Source organism: Aspergillus bombycis, assembly GCF_001792695.1.
Source record: "Aspergillus bombycis strain NRRL26010 chromosome Unknown contig00099, whole genome shotgun sequence".
NCBI lineage: Eukaryota > Fungi > Ascomycota > Eurotiomycetes > Eurotiales > Aspergillaceae > Aspergillus > Aspergillus bombycis.
The window spans coordinates 1-20,175 of record NW_019170101.1 but is presented as its reverse complement, the minus strand read 5'-3'; the positions used below and the strand labels follow the sequence as shown (position 1 = coordinate 20,175).

The 20,175-nt window shown below is 44.0% G+C and overlaps 5 protein-coding genes across 5 annotated transcripts; 1 reads left to right on the top strand and 4 right to left on the bottom strand.

Annotated features, from left to right (window-relative positions):
- Window positions 1-1,483: 1,483 nt before the first annotated feature.
- Window positions 1,484-6,437, bottom strand: ABOM_009373 (putative MFS monosaccharide transporter; the record flags this gene model as incomplete). The annotated part of the gene is made up of 8 exons (XM_022536501.1): window positions 1,484-1,878; window positions 2,274-2,644; window positions 2,705-2,898; window positions 2,979-3,267; window positions 3,326-3,403; window positions 3,469-3,971; window positions 5,632-6,355; window positions 6,412-6,437. The coding sequence occupies 8 exons, from the start codon at window positions 6,435-6,437 to the stop codon at window positions 1,484-1,486; spliced, it is 2,580 nt and encodes an 859-aa protein (XP_022385654.1).
- A 1,040-nt stretch (window positions 6,438-7,477) lies between these two features.
- On the top strand, window positions 7,478-10,895 carry spt16 (chromatin-remodeling protein SPT16; the record flags this gene model as incomplete). Its single annotated transcript, XM_022536500.1, has 8 exons — window positions 7,478-7,657; window positions 7,727-7,811; window positions 7,874-7,995; window positions 8,064-8,219; window positions 8,274-9,260; window positions 9,314-9,704; window positions 9,756-10,354; window positions 10,404-10,895. 8 exons carry the CDS (start codon window positions 7,478-7,480, stop codon window positions 10,893-10,895), a joined length of 3,012 nt encoding a protein of 1,003 aa, XP_022385653.1.
- A 768-nt stretch (window positions 10,896-11,663) lies between these two features.
- ABOM_009371 (zinc metalloprotease) lies at window positions 11,664-12,760 on the bottom strand (the record flags this gene model as incomplete). Its single annotated transcript, XM_022536499.1, has 2 exons — window positions 11,664-12,332; window positions 12,473-12,760. The coding sequence occupies 2 exons, from the start codon at window positions 12,758-12,760 to the stop codon at window positions 11,664-11,666; spliced, it is 957 nt and encodes a 318-aa protein (XP_022385658.1).
- A 443-nt stretch (window positions 12,761-13,203) lies between these two features.
- ABOM_009370 (CDC50/LEM3 family protein) lies at window positions 13,204-14,719 on the bottom strand (the record flags this gene model as incomplete). Its single annotated transcript, XM_022536498.1, has 6 exons — window positions 13,204-13,303; window positions 13,365-13,527; window positions 13,578-14,298; window positions 14,355-14,451; window positions 14,514-14,550; window positions 14,620-14,719. 6 exons carry the CDS (start codon window positions 14,717-14,719, stop codon window positions 13,204-13,206), a joined length of 1,218 nt encoding a protein of 405 aa, XP_022385655.1.
- A 1,107-nt stretch (window positions 14,720-15,826) lies between these two features.
- On the bottom strand, window positions 15,827-16,927 carry ABOM_009369 (SWIRM domain-containing protein; the record flags this gene model as incomplete). The annotated part of the gene is made up of 1 exon (XM_022536497.1): window positions 15,827-16,927. The coding sequence occupies one exon, from the start codon at window positions 16,925-16,927 to the stop codon at window positions 15,827-15,829; it is 1,101 nt and encodes a 366-aa protein (XP_022385682.1).
- Window positions 16,928-20,175: the final 3,248 nt, after the last annotated feature.

The window sequence follows — 20,175 nt, the reverse complement described above, 5'->3', positions numbered from 1 at the left end:
AGTCGGTATGTTTGAATCAACATAACTTAGAAAGATGGACTCCATACTAGCCTCGGTATTTATATTTAACGGCCATCAGGAGCTTACCGATTACGTTAACGTAATCGGTAAACGAGCTGCGCAAGCAACCGAGCTACGCAGCTCTATTTTCCATACAAGTTGACTCTTTAATACTTAAATATCTCAACAACCAGAAGCTACAATAGTCTAAAAATTAAATAGAGTATAGAATAGTACTTAATCTTTTATATATTTAAAAAAAGAAATTTATATAAGTAATACCATCTCTAGTATTAGATATTACAGCGGTATTTTTGGTATTTTTTATTTATAGTATAAAAATAAAAAAAAATCATTCTTACTATCTTTGGTTACTGAGATATTCAAGTAGTAAAATCAGCCGATTTTTATAGGATACAGAGCTGCGTAGCTCGGTTGTGTGTGCAGCTCGTTTACCGATTACGTTAACGTAACTGGTAAGCCGCTCGGCCACCTCTGTATCCCATATAAAATAGTATATTTTCAAATATTGATTGAGATATTCATGTTTAAAAGAAGGCCATATTGTATAGAATACAGATCTGACCCGGCTACTTGCGTGACCCGCTCCCTTACCGAATACGTTACCTCCCATGCCTGGCGACAGGAAGAAATTCATAAACCAACACTGCTGTACATCTCTTCTGGGTTGGGAGAGGAACTGGGGATTGAATCATGAGACGTAGAGTTGTCAGCTTGGTCAGGCTTACTTGGTGCCGTTTGATCAACTTGTCATTTCTACCAATTTTGAATAAGCTCTTCCTGCAGCGTAGTTTGAAAGCCTCCACCTTCATCAATGCTCTGGTGATCTTTTTGGGTCCTATGTGACTGCGGACGCCTATTTTACACACCTTATGCAAGACCAGCAAACGCCTAAAATTTATTATATATACACATACTACCACACAGTAACAGCCTCCTCCCACTAAAGCCAACCCCCATAATCCCAACGTTCACCCCCAAAGAGACTGATGGAGTGAATTGAAGAACACAACTCTCAGTAATACCTATTGTTCTGAGTGCTATCTTCAAGGTTGTGAACAATTAGGACAGAATGTTCCGATCTCTTTCATCCCAGTGAACAGTGATTAGCTCATGTCCATTGAGATATCAAGTCCGAATTAATATCTCAGCATGGGTAATACCTGATAGCCCCATAATATCTCACAAAAGGCCGTGTCAAGACAAATGCACCGTTATTCTACGCAACAGTGTGATAAGACAACGGTAGAGGTACGTGCACTAGGAGACAGAGTGTGATATGCGGTCAAAGATATGGACACGAAGCAAAGGCCAAGAAAAGGGCACGTGCGACATGTAAAAAACTTCACCTCAGACCGTTCGTAAGTAAAAGAAAAAGAATTCAGAGAAAAAAGAAGGCAATGCGATATCAGTGGAAGACGTATAGGAACCTCACTGCGAGCTGATGATGCCCTACCGCCCATTACTCGTTCTCGTCATCTTGCCCAAGGCGTCTATACTGAGTGCCTTGGAGCCGTTGTCCAGATGACCCCTTATGACGAGAGACCATGTTTGAGATCCAACCGCCAAGGCCCTCAAGGCGGCCACCGCCATCTTGAGAACCACGCTGACCGACTTTTGCGTTCTCTCCAGCATTGATGGTTGGAGGATCGATATCTAGACCAGGAATGGCATTTTCAGGGCCAAACTGTCCATATTGCCGCCGTATGTCAAGTGAAGGCACAGGCGAACCAACGCTCATTAGAGAGCCACGTTCTCCTTGAGAGGCGGGTGTTGGCATGGCGGTAGTTGCGTCCCCAAACAGAGTATCCATATCCTCAAGACGAACGCCACTAGTCTCCGGGTATAGGAAGTAAACTAACCAAAGCACATGTCAGGATATAATAACTTTCCGAAGAGAATGGTACTAACCGAGGACAAAGCTACACGCACAGAAAAAGGCGTGTACTAGGTAGAGGCGCCATTTTATTACGGCCTGTAGGATAGGTGTGAGCTCTCCAACAAGCCAATTAAAAGCCCAGTTCGTAGCTGTGCTAAGACTGGCGCCCTTTGCACGAATGCTTAATGGCAAGATCTCAGGCGGGTATAGCCATGGGATAGTCCCCAGGATGCACCAAAAGCAGCATTATAGATCATAACGAGAATCACGGTGAGTGTGGGAGTTGCTGTAATATCAATGAAAATAAAATATGATATCAAAGAGAGAGAGACAATCATAGCGACAGCTCCCGAAAGTAGGATTGGTCGCCTACCCCAGCGGTCAACAAGGTACCACGGAGGAACCGTGGATGCGAGGTATGAAATTGCATTGATGCCGGTCATTAAAATAGCATCGCGGCCCGCCCACCCTGCTGATTCAAAAACGAGCGGGGCGTAATAGGAGATGACGTTAATACCATTCAATTGGGCTAAAGCCTGAGCGGACATGGCTATCAAGACCCGTTTCTTGTAGCGCTTGAACATGTCAGTGTAAGACCTTTCACCTTCTTGCCGCTGAAGAAGAACATCCATTTTGATGTCTCTGTACTCCTGTCTTGCTTTGTCATTGTGCAAGTCTCCCTGTCCGTAGAGATTAGCAATAACTACCATGCCTTCCTCATCATAATCATTATCTAACAACCATCTGATAAAGCGAAGTATTAGCACACGTTCTGGTTGTAAGCATAAGCATACTTTAGCGGACCTTGGTGATTCACATATAATGAGGCTTCCTAGTCCAAGAAGAGCCCCCATTATACACTGGCATAGTAACGGTAGACGCCACGAATAGTTGTTGTCGATGAAGCTACAAAAGTAATCAACCCAGACACTGGCTGCATATCCTGAAATGTTTCCAGTGAATTCAATACACGCCAACTTCCCTCGGTTGTGAGGGGGCTTAAGGCTAGCTGTTAGCAGTGGTGAAGATAAACAGAGAGAGGCTAAATTTCGGCCAAGGTTGGGGGTATATAATTTACCGATATCTCAGACTGATAAACAGGTACGATCGTTGACAACGCGCCAACTCCTAAACCAGCGACGATACGACCAACCATCATCATGGCAAGTCCATTTGCGAATGTCTGCAGTGCTCCGCCTATGAAAAAGACTATTGAGCCGTAAAGAATCGTTCGGCGACGCCCTATCAAGTCGCCAACACGTCCAACAAGTAACGAGGATATAAAGGCTCCAACCTCGAGGATTGCAACAACCGTACCAATTGCAGCGCGTGACGGTTGGTTGAAATAATCCTTAAAATACCAACCACTGCCTTGATATTAATTTGAGAGCACCCTGGAACCTTCTTTAGGGACAGGAGACGAACGTTATAATACCAGACATGACACCTTGGTCATAGCCAAAAAGAAAGACGCCTAAAGATACAAAGACACTAGTGAAGTACCTTTGTGGAGTTAGCGGGAACAATACAGACACCAAAGAAAGTGTAAGAATATAAAATTCACTTACAGCAGTGGCTTCCCAACCAAGCCATGCATTTGTGCCGTCTGCCGATTGCCTGGAGACATTATGACAGCGAGGAGACGTTCAACCCGCGAAATATGTCGGGGCGGCGGACAAGGTATCTCTATTGTCTTCTCGGGTTCGGCTTGCTCAGTGGCAAGATTGCTTTCGTTAGGGTAATGTACTCGTTTCAGCTGTTTTACTCGCGCCCTCGACCCCAATCGACTAGAGATCTCACGATCCAGAGATTCTCCGAGACGGATCCGGAGGGGGTCTTCTTCATTAGCGAGCTGTTCAGCTAGGTCGCCAGTGCCTGTCCAGAGAGAATACTCAGACTCGACAGACTGTACAGATAAAGAAGAACGCCGGCTACCCTTCTCGCTAGCAGATTCGTGTACTCTCACAGACTGCGCAGGAGATGACTGAGACCGGTATTGTAGAGACTGCAAGGGTATGCTCGGGGAAATACACGGCGAAGATGGCGAAGTAATGTTGACGGTCGTGATGGGCTGCAATTATCAGCCCTTCTTGCGGTGAAAGGTGACTAGGTACTACGTTTGAGTTGGGGTGGATCGACAATTGATGCGAGTAGGGACACCCCGTATTCCTCCAGAGAAGAGAGAAATGGACTAATGAAATTTCATCAAGGGGCATACGAACTAACAGACCGGCCCCGATGAGTCCCGTTCGAAGGGATGAATCAGAAGAACGGCACTGTAATAGGGTGACGAAAAACAAGCTGAGGCAAAGGTCCGGTAACCAATAGACGAGTCAACGAGAGTAGAAAGCGGTAGTGATGATTTTGTCCACGAGACGGGCAGTTGACCAACGATGCAAAATGACGAAAATCGATGTTGTTCAGCCGAAGAGAGACGGTCAGGTGGAAGTAAGGAAAGGTAATCAAATAAGGCTAACAGGTTGGGCAAAGAGCATATTTACGTTAGCAGGTGATGATTTGCAATCAGGAATACGTACAGCTGATCACTGGTGAAAGTTTATGTGCTTTAAAGGGCATACCCAGGTGTGGGGTTCCATACAAGATAAAAACTAACAGTGCTCTGAAATACCTAGGGGCAACAATGAACAGCTAGAACAGTGAACGTAATGACATTAATTATTCTTTGCCGCTGGAGGTGTATCTGGGGGAACCTCCACAACCAGCGGAGGGGTGGATCCAGGAAATATGGGTCACTTGGTCTAGTGTCCTAGTGTCTTAAATTGTCCATCTATTCAACCCAGTTGCCCATACTAGACTATCCTGGGGCTTCCAAATGCTAAGAACTACTAGGTAGGTCACTCCTATGAGGTAACGAACCAGGTTTTATACAAAGTTCGAGAAGATACCTTAGGAGTGAATGAGAACTACTAGTACACCTGGTACTAGGTACCGTATTTAATGAGAACATACCTACTTCGGAGTAGTACTATGCATTTGCATCCTCCATACATGAATTATCGGGCCGGGCAACTTTCCAATTGACTGCCTAAGTCTGGGCAGCCACTCTGTGCACCAATGGAACCCATCCATGATGCTAATTCTGTCTGAATTACAGGGGTTACTGAGCAGTGGCAGTCATGGTTGGCTGCTTCCGTATGACATTTATTCCTCTTAGGTAATCGCCAGAGGTGGCTTGGAGGCACCTCTGGAAAAATCGCTTGATAGCGAATGGAGTCTTTATGGGAAAGTAGTCAAGAGGCTGGACCCTTTAATGATTTGTAAAACACTCATGCTCGTCTATTAGTAGATTGGCTTCTCCGCTAGTGTGCTAGCTTTGGGGTACAGTAGGTTTTGCTCGCAGGAGAAATATATACGTACAGGGAGAACCTGCTATTGCAAATATCCTTTTTCTTGCTGAGGTTGAGGAGCACATTAGCTTTCATATTTAGACAGCCAACTGACATCATGACGCAGTCTTTATACCAGCACTGCGTCTGCATCATCTTCCACAGGGTTAATACGATCACTATTCAGTTGCTAACCCCTCAGCTGATCCATCTTCTCATCCCAAGATCTATCTGTGGAATAAGGAGGACCTATGGTAGGAGAAGATCATATCCATCTTTCTGAATATACACGGCATCCGCCAAACTGGCATATTTACGACGGACCAATTCAAATATCACCAATCCAGCGCTAGTGCTAGGCACTTGACGAATGGCATTTCTTACAAATCCGCGAAACAACCAATGGCGCCAGCCACCAGCTCGCGTGGCCCTCTTCCTGCATCGTTTGTATGTCTCCTGATAGGCAAGATAATAAAGGCGTAGCATCTGCCGCCTGGAAGGGTGGAGGCTTGCCTGATGATCCAAATATTCTAGTCGAGCAACATGAAGGTTCTGTATGATGCTTAGCGGGTGCTGTATTGCTTGTTGGGCTATGGATGCCGCAACGCCCGCGGCCATCAAAAAACACGGCTCTAGAGTATAGTGAGGTTTGATGAGTGGAACATCGCGGTCACTGGACTTAGTAGATAACAGCTCATTCACATAATGAATGCGCAAAGGTCCATAGTATCCGGTGATAAATGAATAGTATGCCTGCGATTTGATGTACTCGAAAAATGAGAAAAAGACGCCGTAGCCGAAAGCGTCACGCAAGAATGACAGACTCCAACCCGCAAAGATACCGCGAATGCCGATCTGTTTGAGTTTATGTCGGCCGTAATGCCACATGCTCCGATACTGGCCTTCAAGTATGTCATTCGCCCGAAGACGAACCTGGAGAGCATCTAAAGGCGCAGCCACTATCGATTGAAGAGCTCCAGCCGCAAATCCAGCTGTAAATGTACATAACGGACTAGCAGGTGGATAGATACGCTTCACCCCACGGGAGACTGGCTCATACAAGGCTCCAAGAACCTGGAGATATGATGTATATAACACAGCACCAACCCTATTCGCAAAGTTAGATGTATACAATGGGGTGCATTTTTTTCCCTATAAACCTACCCGGCATTTGCCAAAAGGGGAGGCATGATTTGATTTGGAATAAAGCGCCAACCATATGTGCGAACAGCATGGACAAGTAGCCCTGGGGTAGTAGTATGGAGAGACCATCGGCTTTCAGATGAGTGTGGATTGACAGCCCTGGCAAATGCCTGTTATGAAGTACATAAATAGACGGTCAGCATTGGTAACGAGTATATATGACGGTTGGAGACTGAATCAAGTACCATATAACTGAGGGTAAAACAATCAAGTCAATATGAGTTCTGTGAATCAAGACAAAAGTCAAGCAATAACACCGCGGCTTCATACTCAACTCGAGTGCGAAAGAATGCTTTTATTGGCGCTCTGAAGTAGAATGCAACCAACTGCGCGCTGAGAGCACGAACGCCAGCAGCAGATGCCCCGGTGGCTGCAGTATTGCGTGGTTTCTTGTTGGAGGAGCCTTCAGTATCTGAACTGGACACATGAGAACCATGAATTATGGTATCACAAGAGGTGAAGCATTTTTGGGATTCCATTTTGCAGTATTAATATTGACATGCTCCATCAGGAAGGTGACCACATTAATACACTCAAAGCATTGAAAGTGGCAGCAATAATAAGTCCTGAAACAATGAGGCAAGAATTTTGCAGATCGTATGAGCAAATGAGATGGGTAAAGAGTTTTCAGAGATTCACTTGGCAATACAGTGCAGTTGTAGTGACACCTCAGCGCATATGTGATAAACAACTGTCAGTACTATCGTCACTGTAGATGAATCAAACAGTACAAACACTTGAAAGCTTTGCCAAAAACGCGCTTTGCCGCTCTTGACCCGCGTTTGTAACCAAGTCCCGGGAATTATTCCTAGCTTCTCTTGATAAGCGTCAACATATGTCGCTTGCTTCTACAACCACATACCAACCTAAAGTAGCCGTGCCAATACTGGCTACTTGGGAGCTTGCCTGATACATGCCCAGTGATATATTACTTCCTTTTTGCTTCATACTCCCGTCTCCCTACCTAGACTTTTGTTGAAGATCAGGAGGTATTAGGTCTTCGGCTTGAACTCGAATCATATTCACCATGGCTGAAGAGATCGTGATTGATAAAAGCGCATTTTTCAACCGTCTCTCAAGCTTCTTTGCAGCATGGAAGGCAGACAAACGACCTGGCCATGCTGTTTTTGGGGGCGTAGGATCAATCGTTATCCTCATGGGGAAAACAGATGAAGCGAATAGCTTTCAGAAAAACAACGCGATGCATGTATGGCTCATTGCTTCTTTCACGTACGATCCATTTTAAAGGCTCCAAATTATTAATCTTCAATCCTAGTTCTGGCTTCTTGGCTATGAATTTCCGGCTACGCTTATGGTTTTCACAACAGATATGATGTACGTTGTGACTACGGCAAAAAAGGGTGAGGACTGATCAATGCGGATTTCATAAATCTGTCGACTGACGCTGGCCTGTGAAATGTAGCCAAACACCTAGAACCCTTGAAAGGTGGCAAGATCCCAGTAGAGATACTTGTCACCTCCAAGGATCCAAACGAAAAAACCAGATCTTTCGAAAAGTGCTTAGAAGTTATAAAAAATGCCGGCGTGAGTGTTGTCCTACACACTAAACACTCGAATGTTTGCCATACGTGCTAATCAAGTACCTGCAACAGAAAAGGGTTGGTGTACTTCCAAGAGATACAGCTGCTGGCCCGTTCGCGGAAGATTGGAAGCGTGCGTTTGGAAACATAACGCAAGATGTGGAAGAAGTCGACATTTCACCCGCTCTTTCTGCAGCCGCCTTCTCGGTGAAAGATACAGATGAGTTGGTAGGCTCTTTTCCTGGCACTGCACTGAGTGAACTGAGATCTAATATTCTGAAGGTGGCTATTCGAAACGCCTCAAGGGCTTGTAGCGGTTTGATGTCCGAATATTTCGTTGATGAGATGTCCCGCCTACTCGACGAAGAAAAACAAATGACACACAAGGCACTCTCGATGCGGATCGACGCAAAAATTGACGATGCGAAATTCTTTAAGAAACTTGCTAAGCTCCCAACGGAATTTGATCCTCAACAGATTGACTGGGCATATGGCCCTGTCGTTCAAAGTGGCGGAAAGTATGACCTTCGGCTTACAGCTACGTCTGATAATAGTCACCTTCAGGCAGGGATTATTGTTGCTGGGTTTGGAATCCGCTACAAAACTTACAGTTCCATAATAGCACGCACTTATTTGGTAGATCCGAGCAAGTCTCAGGAAGCTAATTATGCCTTTCTGCTGAACCTTCACGATGCAGTGATGAAAGACGTTCGCGACGGAACGATGGCCAAAGACCTATTTAACAAAGCAATTGGGCTGGTACGAGCCAAAAAGCCTGAACTTGAAAGTCACTTTGTTAAAAGCGTTGGAGCCGGTATTGGAATTGAGCTCCGAGATTCTAACATGGTTTTGAATGGCAAGAACAACAAAATTTTGAAGAGTGGCATGACTCTTTCTATAACGGTGGGGCTGACAGATGTCGAAGAGCTAGAGTCCAAAGACAAAAACAATGCTGTCTACTCAATGATTATTACAGACACTGTACGTGTTGGAGAAAATGGTCCGCACATATTCACCAAGGATGCGGGTATTGATATGGATTCTGTTTCATTCTACTTTGGGGATGAAGATGAACCCCAGAAACCTGCCAAAGAGAAAAAGGAGGTCAAGTCCAGCGCAACGGCTAACAGAAATGTTACGCGCACCAAACTTCGCGCTGAGCGACCGACTCAGGTCAATGAAGGTGCAGAGGCACGACGTCGCGAACACCAGAAGGAGTTAGCGACAAAAAGACAAAGGAAGGCCTCGATCGGTTCGCCGGTACTACAGGTGACGATAATGGAGTCGCTCAGAAAAAATTCAAACGATTTGAATCGTATAAGAGGGATAACCAATTGCCTATTAAGGTTAAGGATCTCACTATTTATGTGGATCACAAAGCATCGACGGTAATTGTTCCAATCATGGGTCGACCAGTACCTTTCCATATCAACACAATCAAAAATGCTAGCAAAAGTGATGAAGGAGAATACGCTTATCTCCGAATCAATTTTCTTTCACCCGGTCAGGGTGTTGGTCGGAAGGATGACCAACCATTTGAAGACATATCGGCACACTTTCTGCGCAATTTAACCCTCAGGTCCAAAGATAACGAACGACTTGGACAGGTTGCTCAAGATATCACAGAGCTCAGGAAAAATGCCCTGAGACGTGAACAGGAAAAGAAAGAGATGGAAGACGTGGTGGAGCAAGATAAGCTCATCGAAATCAGAAGTATTTGATAATAATCCTTAATAACGCTAACATGAGCTAACAGTACTCCAGATCGCCGTCCTGTGAGATTGCCTGATGTTTATCTTCGGCCTCCATTAGATGGTAAACGAGTCCCCGGAGAGGTCGAAATCCACCAAAATGGTCTTCGTTATATGTCACCTTTCCGAAACGAGCATGTCGACGTGCTTTTCAGCAATGTGAAACACCTATTTTTTCAGCCTTGTGCCCACGAGTTGATTGTCCTAATTCACGTTCACCTGAAAACACCCATCATGATTGGCAAGCGCAAGACGAGGGACGTGCAGTTCTATCGTGAGGCAACTGAGATGCAGTTTGATGAGACTGGCAATCGTAGGCGCAAACATCGGTACGGCGACGAGGAAGAGTTCGAGGCAGAACAAGAAGAGAGACGGCGGAGGGCAGCCTTAGATCGAGAATTCAAGGCTTTCGCTGAAAAAATAGCAGATGCGGGTAAAGACGAAGGAGTGGACGTTGACATACCATTTAGAGAAATTGGTTTCACTGGTGTACCCAACCGCTCCAATGTCTTAATTCAGCCAACTACGGATGCTCTGGTTCAATTAACAGAGCCCCCTTTTCTTGTAATCACCCTGAATGAGATTGAAATTGCTCATCTAGAGCGCGTTCAGGTATGTACTGGTTGGACAGGCGCGCTTCATATTGCTAACATGGCTGTAGTTCGGGCTCAAGAACTTTGACTTGGTGTTTGTGTTTAAAGATTTCCACAGACCACCTGTTCATGTTAACACAATTCCCGTTGAGTCCCTTGAAGGGGTGAAAGATTGGCTCGATTCCGTCGACATTGCATTCACTGAAGGGCCACTAAACCTTAATTGGACTACAATCATGAAGACTGTTGTAAGTGACCCATACGGCTTTTTTGCCGATGGAGGTTGGTCGTTCCTTGCAGCAGAGTCTGATTCTGAGGGCGGGGCGTCCGATGAAGAGGAATCTGCATTCGAACTGTCGGAGTCAGAACTTGCTGCGGCAGACGAAAGCTCGGAAGACGATAGCGAATTTGATGACGACGCCAGTGCTGAGGCAAGTGAAGACTTCAGCGCGGATGAGGACAGTGGTGAGGATTGGGACGAATTGGAAAGGAAGGCCAAGAAGAAGGATAGGGAAAGTGGTTTGGATGATGAGGAACGTGGTAAGAAGCGAAAACGTTAATATTGGTACTTGTATCATAGGGAATCTTGTGGGACCTATTTCTCTTTTCTCTTATTTCCCCTATCGTTTCTTTCTGAGAATTTTGCTACGTTTATGGTGATGATTACCAGGTTTCAGACATTAGTATGGGGTAAGTGTCTCCCTGTCATGTGGCAACAGCAGGGTGTTTATGCAAGTCAATCAGTGTCGTGGACGCCTAACACATTCGCTATGCTTCGTATATGACCTGTATAGTAGCCATTGCCATCGTATCTTCCTGCGCCTAGTTGTGGACGAGATCCCCGGGATAGGTATTTTCAGCTTCCCGGCGAACAAATTGCCATAGATATATCGTGGTCGCGTCGCAAGGCACCTTGGTGGTAGAGACATTGTGCAGCATCCAACCCCCAGCTTATATATTCTCTCCTGTGAAGGTAAAAAAATCCTGGAGTTGGAGCGTTTAATCTGTTATAACATAATCTGACGAACAAAAGCCAGCTGATCGCTCTGCATGTGTACTTTACTGTGTTAAAAGAATCGAGAAGAGTGATTTATTGCAGAAGTGCGCTTTTTATTACTTCCATTTATCACGCTGCCTCTAGCGTACTATACAATGTATACGTATACTATTCCCACACTTGGACTGCGTAATCACGCGGCACATTTTACATGGCAGACAATATCGAGCAGCACATAGGAGAGTGAGCATAACGATACGGATTGGCAAGTTCCATCCCAGTACTGAGAGGCGGTACACGTTATGAGGCAACACAATGTTTTCTCCATGTTTCACTTCCCATCTCTCATCGCAAACCACATGCTTCGCATCCTACCGACCTGATCCGGAGTAAAGGAATCGTAGCACTCATCAGAGGAATAGTCCATAAAATTGTGGATAGCATCAAACCCTGGGAGCTCTGGGCATGAATCTTTCTGGTCAGGACACCCTTCTGTGGGCTTGGACTGCTGCGGCGTGTCTGCAATGAAATCACCCTCGTTGTCGGGTGAGCATGACTCTCCTTCGAAGATGTGCAGCAGACCATTCCAATGACCTATTTCATGAATCGCGGTACCGCCCCTATTGTAATGTACGAGAGAACCACCCGGCATGGTTTCCGCAAGTACATTACAGCCATCTTTGATATATGCAGATCGGGGGCTGGTGGCGTTTATGCTTGGGTCAGGCAACGTGCAAAAACCAAGCATGCTGGTAGATTGTGGTTGCGAGGCACTCATTTCGCGGCGGATGATGTCAGAAGCTCTGGCACCTGCGCTGGGAGATGCCTGGAGATCAGTGTGAAAGTAAACATTGAGTGTCCTATAACTCCCTCTGCGAAGAGCAGTCTTCATTGCCATTTCGTCTTCATTGCGAGCCCACGTATCGTTTATCGAGCGGGTCACGCCTTGTAAGCGGTAAGATATTGTAGCATTTCGATATGCGTTTTGGAGGTAAGCAAGCTTCACATGGGAAAGTCAGACGATTGCTATTATTATACTTATCGAAAAGACCAGGTTGTTTGTCATAATCATAGAAGAAAGAAAAGAGAAGTAAAAGAGAGGGGTGAAAAAGGAACACCGAGCAAGCTGCCACCACTGACCTGATCAGCAATCATCTTATCTGAGATCGATTCGGTTTCCGCTTCACCAGTAACGATGTGAAACCACGTATCTATCTCAATCGGGGCGACTGCCGCCCGACTTTCGGAATCAACAGGGTTGTGAGTCTGGAAACCTAGTGCGCTCAATCTCCTGTACTCTGCCTTGAGGGATTCAGTGGGCGGGCTGGTCGCACAGAAGCCACGACTCTGCGAAACAAAAGCGAAGCATTGAATTTGTAGATTGGCTATCACAAGGATCAAAATATGTAAAGTGGGAAAATGCGACATGGTGCTTTTTCAGTATTGGTGGCTTCATAGAACTTCGCCAGATCCAGCTTACCAGGTGAATATAACCGGCGATGCTGTCGAAAGAGAAGCATAATTGAGTCCAAGAATGCCATAACGTAACAGGAATGTTAACAAGGGGTGTAAACAACCTATCTGGGAAAATCAAAATAACAATCTGGCGACAACCGTCGTTAGATCAGTCTTCATAAACAGGTGGCCTCTTGCTCTGATGACGCACCCACTCCAGGTGACACTAGTGTAGCAACAAAAGTAGTCATACCAACAGTTAAGCAAGAGAAGGGCCGCTTAAAACCAACAGACACCACAAGGAACTCCAACCAGACGCCTCGAACTATGACGCATGGTTTCTCAGGAACCATAGATGATTGCATGGAACTCAATGATGTACAATAACGCAGGGGTGGTTGGAAAACACGTATCATTTAATGGGTATTCGGCCCAAACCTATTATCTCTTCCGGTTGCTATGGCGCTACTTTCCTGCTCGTTATTCCAGGTCAAGTAAGTGTGATCTCCAAGCTTCCTATTTGTATCGTCAGTCCCATCAAGATCTATGAGAATCAGGTTGGGCGAAGCATCATTACCTGGGCCGCACTAGATGAGCAATAGTGAAAAGCGCCCCAAGAAGGACGCATAGACCACCAACAACGACATATGCAATACCCATGAAAGGGTTCTGCCCACCAATCACAGTCCGGGAAGATATGAGTATTGACTTTGTTCCCCCATACTCTGTAACGGGAAAGTCTGCACAACAGTTAACGCAGAACAGACATTGTGTAAAGTATGAATCTTACGGTCTGCGATGTCCAATTGGTAAGTGCCTGGTGACATTGCCGTAGTGTCATTCCTTCGAGACAGTTTGCTGAAGTTAGGCAATGCAGCTGTTCTCATCCAAACCATGAATTCCTCATTATCGTGAAGATCAGGAATCTCTGTGGTGTAATTATGCGGATAGCGGGCCTGCCAGTTCGGGGGGGGGACAACCTGTCCTGGTTTGTACTGCGTGGTCTTAATAAGTTCCTTATCGCTATCCCATGCGATGCCCTTGTTAGTCATGACGTATACTACAGGATCATCGTCATTTCCGTCGTTCAAAAGCTCGGGGCTTTTGATTGTATCGTTGAACATGGAGTTAGCGATAAGTCCACATGGATAGTACGCTTTGCCGCTGTCATCAAGCTTGAGGGGGTCACATGAACCGCCATCAATAGTTTTATTGTCGACTGCCTTTCCTTTAAGCTGATCTATATCTAGCGATTTCACGTATCGCCGATGGTTTTGGTAGAAGTTTGTCAGGCGATAATACATAAACACAGGAGGTTCGATGCTCTCTGGGATCTTGAAACTCAAGCGACAAATGGTCTCGTTCGTCTCTTCATCTTTGTATTTCATCCAAGTCGGATTGGGCTGCTGATTGGAAGATTTGAAAGACGATTGGACTTTGTCTGGGATTGGGACAGGGGTCCGTTGTGCTTTATCAGCACACTCAGAGTAATCTATCACAATTTCTTGTACCTTCAGATGTACAGTTGTCATTACCAGCAAGCGCATCACGAGAAGCTCGATCTTACCTCTGAGCTTGCCCACAAGAGAAGGCCACCAATGGGTGCAAAAATAACACCAACGACAAAAAACAAAGGCAACACACTCCTTGGTGTCAAGATAGGCCTGTGAAGTGTCAGCAAGATGAGACACGAATACTATGTAACTCGTTGGAACTAGAAACTCACTGCCAGGCTTTCAGGCGCTGTTGCCGAAAAGCAGTATCTATATATGGCATAAGCATTGGTTAAAATACTGATGTTGTAATACTCGCAAGACTGCGTAGATCCATACTTGCAGGTCGTCTGTTTTTGGCCTTTTTATCGGTCTCTACATCACCCCGAGTTTCCTGTTCACCTAAGGAGTCTGTACGAGCAGCCTCGGTATGAGACATTATCGTTTAGGGACTTCCTGACCGGTTCAAGCGCGCAACACAAAGGAAGACTGAAACCTGACGATGTGGAATCAGATGCCAGGATGAAGACAGTAAAGGTAAAGGAACGGATGCATGAAACGATTTGGGTCGGACTTTACCACATGTGGCGCGGACCGGAAGTAACGGGGATTGCGTACGTACTCCGTAGAGTAAGCAATTGGCCGAGCGTCGCTTCCGCTTGCCGCTTTTAAGTTCACTATGGGCACCAGCCGCCTTTAGATAGGTTTTTGTGATAAATTACCATTTTGGGGATGTGTCACGTGTATCATAGATTAATATACCAGCGGCAGCAGAAAACCATTATTCCTAGAAAACTCTACCTCGAGGCCAAAAGCTAGGATAATCACACATGAGAGGCAGTGAACATTTAACTAGCTAGAATGTATTGCTTGCTGTACGTTCAGAAGGCCCCATTACCCTACCTCTTTTTACGCTCTACCCTACTTTTCCCATAAGCATTTCTCTCATACAATAATAAAAGAGGGAAAATATAAACATAAAGATTTCCGAACGAGATCCTGCCAATAAAGGTATAGGCATGCAGGAAAGTCAGCCATCTACCTCAACCATGCAGTGAAGTTTCAAGGCCCTGAAATCTTCGTTCAAGCCTGATCAATCATCGAAAATCCACTAAAATCAAATCCGAATCTGCCATTCTAGGTAGAATTAATCGTACCCAACGAGAAACAAGCCAACCACGATACATATAGTATGATAAACATATGGTAACACGTCTGGGATGTGTTTCACTGCCAAATTCTGTGCCTTGGGAAGAAAGAAATCATTAAAGAGCATCGATGACAGCTATGCATAAGAGGAATGCGAACATACTCCAATTACAACGCCAAAAGCAAAGGACACGAGATCCCGCAAAAGGATGGGTCAAAAGTGTAGGAGTCACTCCGTTGTACACAGACCAGCCATGACCAGTGACATAGAACAGGGGGGTTTAATAATATGCAAGAACCTGACAACGAACTCGCTAATTAACCAACTAAAGAAAAAAATCACATGATGGGATGCAACAGCTTTGCATGGCAAGCTTGGGTAATATATCTTGTAACATCAGTTAAGAAATTGTTCGAAATGCTCCGGTCTGAACCAGCCAACTCGATCATATGCCGTCCAAAGCTTGCTTGCTTTGTTAACATCAATCTTGCAGGCCTGTTGAGCGTCTGTCTTCCGAAATTCTTTCCCGACATTCAAAGCCCTGACACGAGCCTCAAATATGCGACGCTTGCTGCATAGATACGTTGCACAGGAAAGCCTTAACGTTGCTGCAAGGTTGAGTTCGGCGACGCTCAGTAAGTGTCGATCTGAATCGTTGCTGAGATCCAGCATTTGTCCTTTCCAGTCTGCTTTTAATGCCTTTGCATTATTTCCGAGAGTCTCTAAAGGAGGGGAATAATCCATGATGGATTTATAATCTGTATCATCCCGGTTTGTGCCTATAGCTCGGGGTTGCTTGTTACTGGATTGTGGGGTTAAGTCAAACGTGTCCAAAACTTTTTGCTTTGGTGTGAATCTTGGTGTACGCTTAGCCCTGGGAGTCCGCTGCGCACGAGTCTGAGCAGGAACTGTCCTCTTGGCCGGCGCTGGGGCAATTCTCTTTAATTTCGCTTCCAACGAGTGTGGACGACAACGATTCATCATGACCAGTTGACGCTCAAGCGTTTCTCGCTCCTCTTTAGCCCATGCTCCTGGGTTGCGATTATATTGAGCTGAAACGATTGGCACACACGAAAGAGCTAGAAGGTACTCATCGCGTGTCGGTTTATTTAGTTTATTTTCAAACCTTGCCATGTGGGAATTAATATGTTGCTCAACCAATGCTTCCGTCGCGGTAGGAAGCATGGGGCCAAACAACGGCTCATCAGTAGCAACTTCTGTAAGAGAATCGTGACGAGGGAAAAGGACAGGATCCCTTGAAGAGCCAACTACTGAATCTCTCTCGAGATGCTCTGATGTATTTGACTTCCTTTTTTTGTTGCCTGTGTATGGAGTGACAGGTGGCGACGGCAAGTCCATCTCCGATTGTGTTCGCTTCCGGTCGACGGAGATAGGAGGAAGTTTCATGTCATGGCCGAATGAGGGATCCTGTGACACTTGATGGGGTGAAAATGCAGGGTTAAAACTATCGAAGGGTTTAGACTCGGGGGGCGACATGAGGCTGGAAACGGATGGTAAACGATTCATGTTCGTCTTATCGTTTCGGCCCAAAGGTGAGGCAACATTAAATGAGGTCATCCCAATGGATTGATTGTCAGTCGCAGACACAGACAACAACGAAAAATGAGGAGGGTGTAAGTGAGTATAAGGGGAAAGTCACTGCTGGTGTTTTGCTAAAGATATAGTGCCTAGAGGGCGATATGTGACGAGCACTGATGGTATGTTTATGGAAGTCAATGGAATAAGGATTGGGCAATGTTGGCAAGGCACACGTGAAAGTGATTTGTCAGGGCCGCCCCTTTGTCTTATGGGTGGCAATAGGCAGATGACATAGAACCCTCTTCGGCGATAAGGCTCACTATGACCGAGCGTGCAGTATTTGATACGAATATTGGGCGATATCTCTTACAGATTTAAGGTCACAATTGGAAAGAATGGTGGGGGGGATGCCGTGATGTATTTAAGAAACTCAAGGACAGATCAACAGGGCGAGTCTATTCCTATTCGGAAGAAAGGAAATACACTAAGGCCCCTGAGAAGGGTGGGCGCGAAACTGAGAAGAGATCGAACTACTACTGTGTATGAGTCAATGCGCCAATGACTGGGGCTGATGCTTTAAGCGCAGTACCCATGATGCTCGTAAGACATGCGGGGTTGGCGCGTGGCAGTAGAAACATCTACCTAATCACAAGGTCACGGTTCCCTCTGTGAGCCATCACCAATTGCAGAGTCACCAGAAAGCATTGGAAGGTATGATACTCATGTATGGATGGCTTGGGGATGTTAACAGGGCCTACCGGGCGTAAAAGCCCTTCAGTAACCTGAGGACGAGATGTTGCTGTTTTCTGATGTATACAGTGCTTCGGTATTAAGGGCCATATGACGACAACTGCCACAGAAGAGCGGGGGTAAATTCTGCTATAAAGGGGGGTTAGTGGTGTGGGTACGCTCACGGTGTGGCATCCATCGAGGGGCAGATTTAGCAATGTACCCGCCAATAGCAGCTCGGAATTGGGATTTTCCTGCATGTTAGGCTGAAAGGGTGGGTAAGAGTCCGATCACCTGTAGCATCACACTACCTCTGGTGGATGAATCATGGGCGATCTTCAGCCCCACCACTTGCAGTTGCCTGACGGTCAGACCTAGCCACAATGGCAATCTCTCATAATATGTACAGTTGTATACAGTGTTAAGCACCACAACGACAGCCTTCTTACCCCACCTAGTCTGGCAGTTTCTTGATCCTACTTTTCGGTCATTGTAACTACAGTGGCTGGTATTTGAAAATTACAACACCCGTTTATGGTTTAGCGGCAGACTTAATGACCGCCTACTAAAGTAGGCATATTCCGCTGGCAGAAATCTGTTAAGTCTAACCTGTAGGATTTAGTATAGTTACCAGCTTCCGTCCCGTTTACTATACTAGTAAATGATGGTAGGCGGTAGAATGAAGGTACACTGAATCCTAAACAGGTATTATAAACTTCAATTGCGCCCTTCCCCCCCCCCACACTGTATCACTTTATGGGACTATACTATTAATGGAACAATTCACGGTACTTGGTGTCAGACAGAGGCCAAATATGAATCCTTATACAGAGTATACTGTATGCATAATAGCTTGATACCCACAATGGCTTGGGAGCCTCGAACAGTTCTATTAGAATTTGACCACAGCAATGTAAATACTACAACTATACACTGTGTTTAAAATCTTTTAATTTTATCTAATTCTACAATATGTATAACCTGAGTTAAAAGCTGCTAACCAAAACTTGGGTACATAGCAAGGGAACAGTCCCGTGACAGTCAACAGAATTTGATTACTTAAGTATACCGTGATAACTAACCAGTTACAGTCTACAGAGTTCATGGGAAAGTGTCTATTACTCATCTTGAGTCAGATAGAGGACACATGACTCACAAGTCATGACACATGATTACCAGTGATGTCCTAAAGCAGCTTAAAGTTTCCGACAAACATTTCACCAGCCAATGGGATTTCTTATCAGTGATAACTGGTCTGGTACCTACAGGACAGGCTACTACCTCGCGGGAGTTCCTAGGGTTGAAGTTATAGTAGATCCACAGTGCCAGTATAGTAATTTACAAAATTTTATATCTAAAATATATATATATTCTGTATAGTATTAAATACAGCTATATAGATAAGCTAATTATATTTCTTATTTAATATATATTTATATACTTTATATAAGAACTGTATAATAAAATTAAAATATTATTAATTAACTGCTATATAAATATCAGAATTATTATAAAATATAGATTTTTAATATTAATCTTTATATAAGGGCTCTTTATAGCCGATTTCATTGATTGAATAAATAATAATTATATTGATTATAATAGTTAGTAAAAATAAAAGATAAGAGACACAGCTAACTAAGATCTCAGAACAGTTATAAAAATAGTAAAACTATATTAATAGAATATTAAAAATAGAATTAATTATTTAAATATATCTTAATATACTTGTTACGGACCCCGGACTAGTATAATATTAACAGATAATATACTGGCTACAGTAATATTAAAAGAGCAGTAAATATTATTAATAATAGAATATTATCCAGGCAATAATATTCCGGTATATAAATATTATAGAGTAAGAAATATTGTAACTACAATAATATTGATAGATTCAATATTAGATAAACTATAATAGTAAGATCTCTCGATATTAGTATAGTAATATCGAAGAATCTGTATTAATCTAGTAACTATAGATATATTCTTTGTATAGTATATTGACTATTAAATATCCCGAAAATTATATAAGAGTATATATATCAAGAAATAGTATATAGTATATTAATATAATATATATAGACTATATAATATATTATAGATCAAGATAATATATAAGAATTAAAGATATATAAAACTATTTATTTATATATTTAATTTAGTTCTTTATAATTAATCTACTCAGTTACTTAGTAGCTATTTTCAAGATTTATATCAGCTTAATTTATTTATACTATCTAATAATTAGATATATATATTTAATTGGTCTGGTCTTCTTATCTTGGACTATTTATTATAATATTGTTATTACTATTTAAACTACTTCGGGTTACTTGTTATTATCAGTTACTAGTAGATTTTAGTCAACCGAGTAAGTTATCTCTAATCAAGATCGCTAACTGGTCGCAGAGTCCTTGGACAGATATCCGGGCGTAACAATACTATATTTAACTATTTTTAAAATAATAATTAAA